Below are 12963 nucleotides of genomic sequence, written 5' to 3'. Positions count from 1 at the left end.
AGTGCTGTCTTTTTCTTGTCATAACCCTGATTTTATATGACATCCTCGGAATACATTTGGCTGCATTCCTGAGGAACCACTTCACTTGTGTCACGTGAACTCAGACTGACCATCAGCTGTCCTCAGTAAGGACGTTTTAATCAGATACGGGTTACACTCGGGTTTCACTTTCTGTCCTGTTTGGTAGCGTTGTAATCTGTGTAATTACAGGAAACTGACGCCATGTCTCTTTCAAATTAATTATTTAAATGTTTTAAGCCTCTGGGTTACTCTAAAGCTGGTTGATGACATTTGCCTCCATCCTGTGGGCAGCAACGAACTTCTCAGTAAATCAGTGTGAATTTTTAAATGAGTACCACTAATGGAGCTGCAGTTATGTGGAAAAAATGTTCTTTTTTTCCTTTTTCTGGGTGGAGGTATGGCTACATTTCAGGTAGGCTGATGGTTGTTGTTCAGTGATATCTTGTGGTTGTCTTAATGAATTATTTCAACTCCAAAATGTCAGAAAAGTGTGAAAAATGCTCCCAAAGGTGAAGTCGATTTTATTTTATTTTTTTTATAGAAAGGTGTATTTTTTAAAAAATAACATTATACGTAATAGTCAATTTTTAATTTCTTTGGGGCAGTCTTTAAATATTGAATTGTTTTTGCTGATTGATCCTCGGTGCTTCCAATATAATGGTCCTGATGCTGAATGCTGTACTGAAGATTTACTTTTAAAGAGGCTTTTCCATTACATTACTACCAGTGCTACCTTTACCATAATAGAGATTATAAAAACTCATACAATCTTATGTAACATGTTGCTGAAATCACAGGGATATGGGAGTTCTATGATGAAAAAGAGCTTAATATATCCATATAGAAGAGCAGATGTAAATCCTTACTTTAGGAAAGGATCCAAAATGGACCAAGTTTCCTGCCCTGATGTGGTGGTTATGTGATCATCTGTTTAAGCCATTAATCCCTCTCTAATCGGGAACCGTTCGATGTTTGCTCATGGAGAATTTGTTGAAATGACAGCGTTATCGTGCCCTTGCAACAAATTCTCTGGGTTTCTACATGTATTTCTCGGGGGGACTACAAGAGGGTAACCATGCCTTTCAGCAGGAGTGAGGTCACTCAGATTCCAGCAAGATGCCTGGCTTTGGCTGCACTATGCTGGCCACGATGTTCCTGCTCCCTCTCCTCCTGAATGCCGTGCTGGGCTTTAAACTGTGCCCCAGCCCCTGCTTGTGCTATGAATCTTCAGACCTGGTGGACTGCAGGTCTCGTGGGTTGACCCGGGTCCCATCCAGCATCTCCCACGGCACCTGGCTGCTGGATCTAAGTGCGAACAAGGTGACAGAGGTGCACACCAGGTCTTTCATAGGACTGTGGTCACTCAAGATCCTCCTCATGTCCAACAACAGCATCCATATTCTGCACCCACAGGTACGTCAGTAAGAGCTGGTTATTGTGTGTTTTCTGTGTTTGATATTTTAGTGCAGCTGTAGAAGTCTTTAGATTCTTACATCAAAGAAATAACCACACTTAAAAAGGAGTACTGCAATTTTCTAATTAATATTTTAACATGAACTGGTTATTGAAGTTCTCTTTCAAAGTCAGTATTTAGTGTCAGTTTGTAGTCTTAGTTGAGGTCTTAGGGGGTTATTATAAATTTAGATTGTGGGTGGATTTTGTCAGAGGCATATTTAAGAGGTTTAGAACTGATATTACAATGCGGACGGCACACAGTCATGCAGATGTCCTGAGCTCGATAAACAAATGCAGACATTTTTCCAGGACAACCAGCAAAGCAAATTTAACCAAACTGACAAAAGCTCTATATTTTATTTCTGCGAACTAAAATCCATCCTTTCAATCCTGAATGGTTTATCTAGTTCAGGGTTGCACAGGGCAGCTGGAGCTTATCTGAGTTATCACGTATTAAACCCGATGAGATGAGAGGCAGAGTATATCCTGGCCAAGTCTACGCTACCACAAGGAAATGAAGAAAAAAACCCCGTTCACTCACATTAACATACAGCCAAGTTAGAATCAGCAAGTAACCTAACAAATGTGTTATCTACAAGAAACTTGCTTAGATTTTCAGTGGGGCATTAGTATATGCTAGTGATGGGCAGATGAAGCCCCATGAAGCACTGAAGCTTTTCATCCAATTGGTTCACCCCAACGCGAAGCTTCATGAAGCTTCATTTGCTCTAGCAGGACACCTACTGGACGTAAAAAATAATAGCTGGCATGAATTTGAAGAGTGTGGCATTTTGCACACAGCCTGTAAATGTCAACAACAAAAGGAGTGTGTAAAACATGTATATTGTAGTGATGGCAGTATACTGTGTATATTTATAGTGGCAGTATGGAAAATGATCATTTGGAAATGCTTGAAATGGAAATGATCATTTACTGTGAGGTGAGGTGTGGTTGGGGTGTGGACAGTAGTTGTGCTTTTGTAACGTTGAGGTATGGACAGCTACACACTGAGGCTTTGAGCCTCAGTCCTGCCTGTTCACATTTTATTCTGTAAAAACTAAATTTTCACTGCTTTTATGACCTTTTTAGTGGGGAGAACATAGCTGGGATTTAATGATTTAACAAATCTTTTGAATCCTTTGTCCTCCACAATGCTAAATGGCTGGGAGTCCTCAATCACCATGCTGACCAGGTCTTCATCTATTTGAGATTGTTCTCCTGAGGAAAGACAATAAAGATAAAGCACAAATATAAATATCACACACGTAACTTATAACAGTTGTATAATATTGTTATATCATTTAGTAACATTACTGCATGCTATATTATCATTGCATTTGATGGCTCACCTGGTCTTGCTCCACAATTGGTGTCCCCCTTATTCTCATGCAAAGCTCTGTAGTGCCTAAGCATGGATGAGGTGTTGTTGTTATAGCCCAGTTCCCTGGCACATAGCAAACACTTCACCTTGTACAAAAGTAAAGACAGCTTAACATAAATTGTATTGCACCATCAGTATCATGAAAATACATCTTCTGTAGAAATTTACATACCTTGTTGGGAGGAATAAGATCAAAATGTTCCCACACAGGGGAGGACATCCTCCTCTTCTTAGCTGGCTCCATTCTCTCCTGACTTTCTCTCCTCACTCTCATAAACCTCCAAACTGTCTCCAAACTCTCACTAACCGCAACTCTCCATCAAACACCTACATTTTTGAATGAAGTCTGAGGGCTTTATATCGCTGTCATATCTCGCGGCAAAGTTCGAACCACTTCATGAACCAGTCACGTGGTACAGCCGGGCAGCGAGGCTTCGGACGTCATCATTTTCAGCTCCTCCCATAAATGAAGCAAGCCTCGATACGCGCTTCGCGGAAACGCCCCCTCCATTACTCGACACACGCTCCGAAGCCTCGATACAGAACGTCCCATCACTAGTATATGCAGTACTGTGCAAAATTCACGAGCTGAAATTCGTTTCTTAATATGTTGCTAGGAAGATGGGAAACGAGTGCACTTTATTCGAGTGTGCACACATACATGGAAATGCAGTAAATAAGGTAAACAGAGTTTGTACAATTCTAACAAACTTGAAAGTCAAGATTTGGTAGGACCAGCTTTTAATCTTCTGCACCACCTAAACTTTCTCTATGCTTGCACTGGCAGTGTGTTTGGGATCAATGTCATGCTAAAAATTTAAGACACTTCCTAGATTATATTGCACAGTATGATGGTATTTTACTTTTCATCTCTAACCTCCACTGGCTACAATGCAAACCAGGAAAGAGCCTTCGCTGTGTTTTACAAATGGATGTAGACAGCCTTATTCTTTTCAGGGTCGCGGGGGGGCGCTGGAGCCTATCCCGGCTGTCATAGGGCGAGAGGCGCGGTACACCCTGGACAGGTCGCCAGTCTGTCGCAGACAACCATTCGCACTCACATTCACTCCCGCATTCACACCTACGGGCAATTTAGATGTTTTTCAATTAACCTATCCCCACAAAGTGCATGTCTTTGGCTTGTGGGAGGAAGCCGAAATACCCGGGGAGAACCCACGCAAACTCCACACAGAAAGACTCCCTTAACTGCTGTGAGGCAACAGTGCTAACCACCGTGCCGCCACCTCCATACATATTGATGACAATTTAAACCAAAAAAATTAAAACTTGGATTTGTCAGTCCGTAAGAGCTGTTGTCCTTGATTTTCAGTCCAGCTCTTGTGAGTTTTGGCATACCTCAACCTTTCCTCCATTTCCCTTCCTTAAGAATGGCTTCTTGACGTCCAATCTTCCACTGAGATCATTTTTAATGAGGCTGAAGGAACTGATGAATCACCAATTTCCTGTGCCAGGTCATTGCTGGACTTTTTTACTGGTTGTTTTTTTTTTTTAAAGGAGATGACTGTCACACCATCTACTTATTCTTTTTGCCTCCACTTGTCCATTTTCCTCATTTTGCACACCATGCCAAGTTTTAAAGAACTAATTGGTCTTTGGAAATCACCATGTTGGTGCAAAATACAATTTCATGTCTTTCAAACTGTGTAAATTTTAACATTTTTCATAGTCTCAACAAAAGAAAGGGGAGCAAATGTGTTTTTGTCACCAGGCTGCAAATACCAAAGTGCCAAAAGATATTGTTTAAAAAATGGTTCTTTGCTAAATTGTCGATGTGTAGACACAACACTCTTTCAACTTGAACTCCCTTGATGCATTTTTTTTAATGTTTAATAATTAATAAGTCAGTGTTAAGTGTCTTAACAAACAAACATACTTCCAAAAATGATAAAAGTACACGGATGCGTGAAAAAGCAGCCAATGCCCAAAGATAACCTTGACTTTAGCACATCCATCCATTTTTGCTGCTCATCTGGTTTCGGGGGCAGCAGTCTAAGCAGAGAAACTCAGACTTCCCTTACCTCACTTACCGCCTCCAGCTCTTCTGGTAGGACAACAAGACGTTCCCAAGCTAGCCAAGAGACAGCAAGTCCCAGCAAGACTAGGACTTGCTGGGACTCTCTCCAGCAAGTCCTAGTCTGCCCCAAGGCCTCCTCCCAGTAGGACGTTCCCAGAATACCTCACCTAGGAGGTGTCCAAGAGGCATCCTAGTCAGACCACCTCATCTGGCTATTTTCGATGTGGAGGAAAAGCAGCTCTGCTACGAAGCCCTCTCAAATAACAGAGCTCCTCACCCTATATCTAAGGGAGAGCCCAGCTACTCTTTGGAGGAAGCTCATTTCTGCCGCTTGTATCCAAAACCAGAGCTCACGACCATAGGTGAGGGTTGACCAGTAAGTCAACAGCTTCACTACTATATAATATTTAACTCTTCCCCCCCCCTCATAAAGACAACATTTGACCTCTCGTGTTCCCTTCATGACGAGTTTTGATACATCAGTTCATATCAGTAAAGATGTGGTTTGATGACCTCACTAACTTTTCATATCCACACCCGGTTATTTTCTTATACAAGGATGCATGAAATATAAAACAAACCACCAGTTCAGAAACATGGGTTAACTCTAGAAGATTATTTAAAGGGAAGAGTTAAAATTTCTATTTCTCCAATCAATTCAAAAATAAAATATTTCAATTAAACAGAGACAAAAAAAAAAAGTCTGCACAGCTTTGTTTGGGATTTTAGCTTGGCGGAAAAAAACCCTTAAATTTCCCTCTGGAACCGGTTTCCTGAGATGAGATGCAATATATATTTAAAAGTTGCTGTGAAAACACACCCGATAACTGACCACGTTTTAAGTTAAACCACAATTCAAACTCAGCTGATTTGAGTAACGTGTTGTTTCTAATTTCTTTTTCCATTTTAGTCTCTGTCATCCCTGCAGTTTCTGGAGAAGTTGGATTTGAGTTTTAACCGGCTGCGGTGGCTCCCTCAGGACTTCTCTCAGGGCCTATACTCCCTCCAGGAGCTCCGGCTGAGCAACAACCTGCTGCAGCACTTAGACTCCAAATCACTGGAAGACTGTGGCAGCTTGAGGAAACTGGACCTCAGTTACAACCACATCCGAGGACTGGACATCAAGGCTTTGAGCAGCCTGTCTCGACTGAGCTTCCTCAACATGGAGGGAAACAGGCTGAATGTTCTTAAAGATGGCCAGCTGAACAGGCAGCAAACCTTGGAGGTCCTGCTGCTCAACTACAACAACATCTCAAAGATTGAGGCCGAATCTCTGGCTCCCTTGCGAAGGCTCTCTCTGCTAGGTCTCAAGGGAAACCAGCTAGAGCACATAAGGTTCAAGACCTTCCTGAAGCTCCAGACAACCAGCACCTACCTTCAGATGTCCCTCAACCCCTGGATCTGTGACTGCGAGCTGCAGCGCATCTTCGGCAAGATCAACCATGTGCGACATCTGCACGTAGAGGACTACAAGGACATCATCTGTCACGCTCCCGCTCAGCTAGCCGGAAGTCTCCTGGCTTCGATGGACAGCCAGCTGTGTATAGCTGAGACTGCCTCAGTGCTCGTCATCACCATCACCGTGATGCTCGCTGTGATTGGTGCTCTGGTAAAAGCGGAGCGCAACCGTAAGAACAAACAAGCCTCAAGTGAAGCAGAGTCCCAGGGACAAGAAAAGTGATACTTTTTACTCATTTACAGGAACTCTAGGACTAATATGTGACCTGATTCTGGATGCTGAGCAGCAGACAAGTACAAATTATCACATTCTATTCTGTTTCAATGCTCTTTAAAGCTTTTTATACTTATGAAGCAGGCACTGTAGGAAAAAGGAGAGAAATCAAAGTGGAAATGGCTCATGTAGTAGCATAGTAAACAATCCAAATTTACCCATATGTTCTGGGTAACATGAACATTAAGTGTCATCTTGTATACTTGCCTAAATAACTTTTTAATGAGACGCAAACTTTGTCTTAATCTACAGATTACAGCAAAAGAGCGCGAGTAGGGCCTAGAGAAAAGCCTGAGCACTATTCCGGTGCGTGTAGGACTCATTCAACATCAGGCTACCGCCGAACATTTTTGAAATTCCCTTTACTGGTCTTACGACACAGCCACATCTCAACCCCTTTGAAAACTGGTTGGTCTCCAGTACCTGATCTATCCTTTTTGTCATTGACCTTTTTTAAATGAGCTAAAACATGTAACATGTTCCATATGGGATGTGACACTATGGTCATATTACACTGGTTTTATTGTTGATGGAATATGAAATATTGTATGAAGAAATCTTTATTTTAGCAATGGTGGCCAAACCTATTGCAAAAGTTCATAGCAAACCACAAAACAAAACAAAACAGACTGACCAGTCTGGCAGGTTGGAAGTGATTCAGTGAGATTAGTAAAAACATAAAACCAACATATGACTAAAAAAAAATTATTGAAGTCATTAATGGAATAAATGGAAGCTCAAAGGTGAATCTTCTTTAGCTAAGTATAAAAACACATTCAGGTGTTTTCTTTGTGTTGAACTACATGTTGGTTTAGACACTGACACAAGCCACACATTAAATATAAATCCTCCAAAAAGGCTTTATGCATATTTAATCACTCATCCTGGTAATTATGCCTCCTAAACACACTGCACAGTCTTGGACATGAAGGATCTGTTACATTCAGCCTTTCTTCCTTGTTAACTGAATGTTGAGCCAAATTGGGCACATCATAGAAAACAAACTGCAACTTTCAGTAAAATGAAGTGACTTGAATACCCATGTAACGAAACAGTTATTTCATATAAAATGTAAGCAGTTAAAAAGTATTACAGCTGTAGACATATAAAAGACGGACTGGGTCTAAAAAGTGAAGCCAATTGAGTTTGTAAATTTCGGAAGGAGAATAATGAGTACACTTATTTGTTAAGGCTTATGATTGACAACCCATTAAACAATGAGAGTGCTGTTTCATAGTCAGACCTGCTGCTTCTAATAACACAATGGTGAAGGTAAAAACGCGTATCTGGAAGCTTTAAAGCCAGCGGGAGACATCACATTGCCAAGCCCACCTTTTACACCATCTATGATGTCAGACAGGACTACCCATTGAAAGACTGCTTTAAACATGGTGTTTATTCCCAATAGGCCAGCATAGTCATTCCACTTCAAAAGCAATATCACATAAGACGTGCAACAAATTAAAGGAAAAACCTGAACCTTTGACCCTTCCCCTACAGTGAGGGGTGGGAGTTAATTAAACTTTTTATAGGAGTTCTAAATTGGCTGCAGGTGTGAGTGGCATACCCCGCCCCTCGCTCTCACCCAAAGTCAGCTATGACAGTATCCAGTTCCAACCTCTGGTTGGTGGTTAAGAAAGACAGCTGTATGTATGTACGTACAGGAGAGCTGATGTTTTAAGTTGGCGCTCTGCAAAAACCAAATCACAAAATTAGTGAATAATCTCTTAGGTTAAAGCTGTTTATTACAGAGACAGCTGGACTGAAGCTGTTCTGGCTCAGCATGTTGCTAAGCACAGATTGGCAATTAATCAAATTATACTTTCAGTTATCATTTTGGCCTTTTCTCGGATTGGTCTCACTGCTGTGTGGTATTTTGCACAGTACTGCTGGTTGTGGAAGAATTTATCTAAAATGATGCTTTTGTTGACAACTAAGATAAGAACCACCTAGGATAATGCATCTCAACTTTTCTTCAGGTCAAGAAGGACTTTGGAATTAAGTCAAATTTAAATTCTGTTACAAACATGGCTTCTAACAATTACAAAAACAAGGTAATGGACATAAAACTATTTGTTTGTGTTGTTCCTTTGCAGCCGTGCACTTTCATCCCTCTCTAAAACCCCAATCAAGCTGTTGCTTCATGATGGCTTTTTCCTTTAATTTGTCACCCAGCAATTTTTCCCTTTTTGAAAATCACGTATTTAAACCATCCACTGTAAATAGTGATTGCAATCATTAAGACCTCTTTTAAAAGTTCCCAGTAGGCTTGTTGTAATAACACTCCCTGTCAAGCTTCAGAGCATATCAGAAACAAAAATGTAAACATAAATCCCAAATAAATTATTAACATTTAAAAAGCAAGGTTGTGTTTTTTCTTTTTCCTTGCAAAAGCAAAGTTACAAACTGGATAATCGACGCCGCTTACATCCAACCGTCTCAGCAGTGACTGTTTTTAATCCTGAGGCGTCATCGAGTGACGGCAGCTTTGAGTACAGAGTTGGGCCACGATGAAAAGGCCAACGACATCTTCCTCTGGTGCACACACCTTGGTCTGTAAAAGCTGTCTGAGTGTGTGACTGTTCAGCCATCAGTGGCTAGGATCAGTACAGCGGCGAAGATGCCCACATTATGACCTATCAGCTTCATCTGGTTCCAGAACTCCACCTTCCGAGTGTGGTGCCAGTAACCAATGTTACCATCGATGAGCAAGATAATAAGAGGAAGGATGGTGGCCAGGATCTGAGCGGCCAGGCGGATGTAGCAGCCGGAGAGGAAGGCCAGAGCCAGGATGCCAAACACCACCTCCAGCAGCATCAGAGTGACCTCTCCCCCAACGATGTGGTTCAGATAGACCTGCCTGTCCTCTTTGCTGTGCTGGAGGGAGTAAACCTAGTGGGGAGAAAATAGCACTGCAGTATTTGAACTAAAAACAAGGTCTGATCAATAAAATGTTACTCAGAAATTTATGGAATATTATTATTATTTCATATAAATGATTATCTGGTTTGTAGAAATTAATTACAAGTAGCTAATTTCATGTTATTTGATCACAGAAAGAATTCTGGTCAGACTCTGAATCTAATTGAATAAAACAGATCAATTCAAAAATGACCAGTACGCACAGTTTTGTATAAGCAGGACTAAAAAGATATACACTTAGTTTATAAAGACACTAGGGAAAATAAGGAACATCTTATATTTAAAACCTATTTAGTTCACAATGGCATTGAGTGAAAATAACAAAACCTCACACTTAACAATCTAGGTCTGGGTCGTTGTGGCAGCTGTCTAAGCCAAGATTCCCACACTTGCTTCTCCCAGCCAACTCCTTCAGCTCTCCTGGGAGGACACCAAGATTTCCCTAACAAGCTAAGAGACATTATCTCTCCAGTGTGTCTTAGGTCTGCCCTGGGGTCTCCTCCTAGTAGGACATGCCCAAAACACCTCACCTAGAAGATATCCTAGTCAAAAACCTGAACGACATCAACTCATCGCCTTAGAGACACTGATGTCTCCTCGTAGTGTCTCATGAACAAGTCAAGACACCTTTCAGAAAGAGCTCATTTCCACTGCTTGTATCCACAATCTTATTTCTTTAGTCACTACCCACAGCTCATGAACAGGTAAGGTAAGGAAAGGAAAGTAGATTGCTAAATAAACTGCTTTGCTTTCACACTCAGCCTCTCCCTCACTGAACACACTCCATGTGTCAATCTCCTGCTACACTCTCCCATACTTGTGAGCAAGACCTGGAGATTCCTAATCTCCCCAAAGTGGACTATAGCCCAACTAGCTCTAAAATCTATAGAAGTGAAATGTGTCTTACCATGCAAATGAGATAGACTCCAAGAAAAACTTGTCCAGTAGACTGCAGGGATCTGCTGCGAGGTTTCTGTCTGTATACTTCCCCTGCGCCGCTGGCCAGAATCAGAAAGCCTCCAATAATGGCCAGCGCTCTGGAGTACATTCGCACCTGTAGTGAAAAAGATTCAAGCTGTCACAATCTGAGGCAAGTTCCTACCACAGTTGCTCTGATAAAGCAATCTACTCTGACTTGTAGTGGTGGCCCAGATCCAATTTCACCGCCATGTGTGACACAGATCCACTTTTGATTAATAGCTCAAAGACTGATCCGGGCCATTGATTGATTTAGTAGAAGTTTAACCTCCATCAGTGGTCAAAAAATGAAATTTATTACATTCAATGAGTATCAGACATAAACAAATATGTGCTCAAAAGTATTAGAGTTCATGTGTAGTGCAAAAAGACAACCCAAAAATAAACATCTCGAAGAACATATTACTGCATGTTCACACCATGCATGTTATATATTATCACTTCAGACTGGTGTCAGATATTACATTAAATAAAATCTGGCAGGCAATGGTGACGCAGAAGATCTGCTATGGCAAATACTATAGGGAGCAGCCAAAAGATTATTCAGAGGGTCCTCATAGGTTTTATTCATAGACAGGATTCTTCAGAAAGTGGGAGAACCAGCAGAATCCCGTCTCCAGTCTCTCCACAGAAAGAGACAATGATACAGTCATAACAAAAAAGAAAAATTTGGGTTTTCAAGTATTCTCTATCACAGACTAATTTATTCCTTTTCAAACCAAACTGTTCCATTTCACCAATCTTCTGAACTATTTTTATCCACTCAGTGTTTGTTAGAGATTGCTTATTTAAACACTTATTAGTTATTGCTGTTCTACTTTTAGTTAACAATATAAATATAACAAAAAGCTGTCTTTTTTTCTTTTTAGCTCAGGTAGCATATTCACTAAATAACACTAAAATCAAAGTTAATCTGTTTAGCTGACAATTTAACTTATATCTGTGAACAGAACTGACTTTTCTATCAAAGGACGTCACTCACCTTAAGCCATTCCCCATAATACACCTGCTCTCCAACGTATGATGCGTAAGTACTGATGGCAAGCTGTACGGCAGCAGCCAAAGCAAACCACCGTCTCTTCACCCCAAATGACATGAAGCTGGCACAGATCACCGCAGCGCCCATGTCCACATACAGGTACGGTATGTGGATATCTGGCTTCCTGTAGATTGTTGGGAATTAAAAGCGTGTCAGTGGGTCAGTTTTACCCCGCCTCAGAATAAAATTTTGTGTTACGTTATAGATTTACACTTATATTTATACATTTTCCGTGAAGCAGCTGTAATTACAGGATGGTTCAAAGGGGTGTGGTTGTCCACCATAGACTGAAAAATACACACCCAGTATCAACACTGAAACGACGACCAAGAAAGAAAATTACAGCCTACCCTATCTAAAATTACAGACGAGGCCAAATATAACACGGCTTCTTAATTTAAACCACTTCTTCAGCCCATCAACTTTCGGCATGGGAGTAATTTCTGCAATTCAACTCACATTAGCTAGCAAGCACATTCCCACATTTAAGATAAAAGAAAAAAGGTTGCTTCGTGTAACTTTATCCTTTAAACTCAACCTTTTCAGCCATAACAATTTTCAGCTAATACTTCTCCAATAACATGTTTTAATATTTAGACTATTTTTTCCCTCAAAGTTTGACTCGATCTTAAAGTAGCAGGTTGTTAGCGCGTCAGCTAACTTGAGCTAGCTCTCTCGTTCTTTCTTTATTTACCTTTTCGAGTCCGCTCGTTCAGCAAAGAGCATCAGCATGCTGAAGCAGTTCCAAAATCCAAACCGGGTCAAAATAAACGCCCCCACTTGGCTTAGAAACCTCAACATCTGCTTCCTACTGGGACCCGCCATCGTTGCTGCTGCACATCTAATCGCCAGCGATACAGTATCGGATACATCATTAACTTCCGGGTAACAATATGTTCACGTGTCGAACTAAAAGCATATTTTTCAGCTATTATTTTGAAAATATTTTTTTCCTGTCTTCCTATTGGCTGATGTGACAAACAGGTGGGTGGCCCAATCACTGCACTGCCGGGACAAAAGCTATTCGACAGCTCCATCTGCAGGAAATGATTCGTAATTACAGAAAGGTTTAGAGGTCATGAGAGGAAATGATAGTTGACCTCCATTGCTCTAAATAGAAAAGGCTTGGATATCTTTCTCCAATTAAAAAAGATCGTCTTTTAATATTGATTCATTTTTAGTGAATTCATTAAGGCATTCATTAATTTTTCTTCAATAAAACAAGAAAGATTAGGCGACTTAACGTCAAGTCATCTAGTATCCCTTAACAATAACTATGCAAAAATATTTGTAAATATTTTCTTTTCTTTTCTTTTTATTGAAAACTGAATTTGTATACACCCCCAAAAAGCTTGTATTTAATAGATTAACGGTGTTGCTTAAAAGCATTAAGTTTTATG

General features: G+C 40.7%; 2 protein-coding genes across 4 annotated transcripts; one reads left to right on the top strand and one right to left on the bottom strand.

Annotated features, from left to right (window-relative positions):
* The first annotated feature begins 44 nt into the window (after positions 1 to 44).
* On the top strand, positions 45 to 7189 carry LOC146568827 (uncharacterized). 3 transcript variants are annotated; one of them, XM_085285148.1, is made up of 3 exons: positions 45 to 433; positions 1111 to 1434; positions 5803 to 7189. In XM_085285148.1, exons 2-3 carry the CDS (start codon positions 1138 to 1140, stop codon positions 6571 to 6573), a joined length of 1068 nt encoding a protein of 355 aa, XP_085141274.1. In that variant the 5' UTR covers positions 45 to 433; positions 1111 to 1137; the 3' UTR covers positions 6574 to 7189. The 3 variants fall into 3 exon arrangements, with proteins under 3 accessions (XP_085141274.1, XP_085141275.1, XP_085141273.1); XM_085285149.1 differs by having other exon boundaries at positions 1108 to 1434; XM_085285147.1 differs by having other exon boundaries at positions 1088 to 1434.
* tmem101 (transmembrane protein 101) lies at positions 7167 to 12437 on the bottom strand. The gene is made up of 4 exons (XM_085285151.1): positions 12258 to 12437; positions 11507 to 11687; positions 10454 to 10600; positions 7167 to 9516 (listed from the first exon to the last, which is right to left on the bottom strand). Exons 1-4 carry the CDS (start codon positions 12386 to 12388, stop codon positions 9208 to 9210), a joined length of 768 nt encoding a protein of 255 aa, XP_085141277.1. The 5' UTR covers positions 12389 to 12437; the 3' UTR covers positions 7167 to 9207.
* Between the last annotated feature and the right edge of the window lie 526 nt (positions 12438 to 12963).

Source organism: Mchenga conophoros, linkage group LG8 (genome assembly GCF_057382185.1).
Source record: "Mchenga conophoros isolate Kocher_MC1m ecotype Shallow Benthic linkage group LG8, M_conophoros_male_GT1.1, whole genome shotgun sequence".
NCBI classification, from domain to species: domain Eukaryota; kingdom Metazoa; phylum Chordata; class Actinopteri; order Cichliformes; family Cichlidae; genus Mchenga; species Mchenga conophoros.
Note: the sequence above shows the minus strand (reverse complement) of the source record. Positions and strands in the feature narration are given on the sequence as shown.

Bases quoted from the DNA above. Each gene is read 5' to 3' on its own strand.
- LOC146568827 (XM_085285148.1), top strand. From the start codon at position 1,138: ATGCCTGGCTTTGGCTGCACTATGCTGGCCACGATGTTCCTGCTCCCT. The intron at 1,435-5,802 runs GTACGTCAGTAA...TTTCCATTTTAG, and splicing joins TCCATATTCTGCACCCACAG to TCTCTGTCATCCCTGCAGTT.
- tmem101 (XM_085285151.1), bottom strand. From the start codon at position 12,388: ATGGCGGGTCCCAGTAGGAAGCAGATGTTGAGGTTTCTAAGCCAAGTG. The intron at 11,688-12,257 runs GTAAATAAAGAA...AACAATCTACAG, and splicing joins GAACGAGCGGACTCGAAAAG to GAAGCCAGATATCCACATAC. The intron at 9,517-10,453 runs GTAAGACACATT...TCTCCCCACTAG, and splicing joins GAGTCTATCTCATTTGCATG to GTTTACTCCCTCCAGCACAG.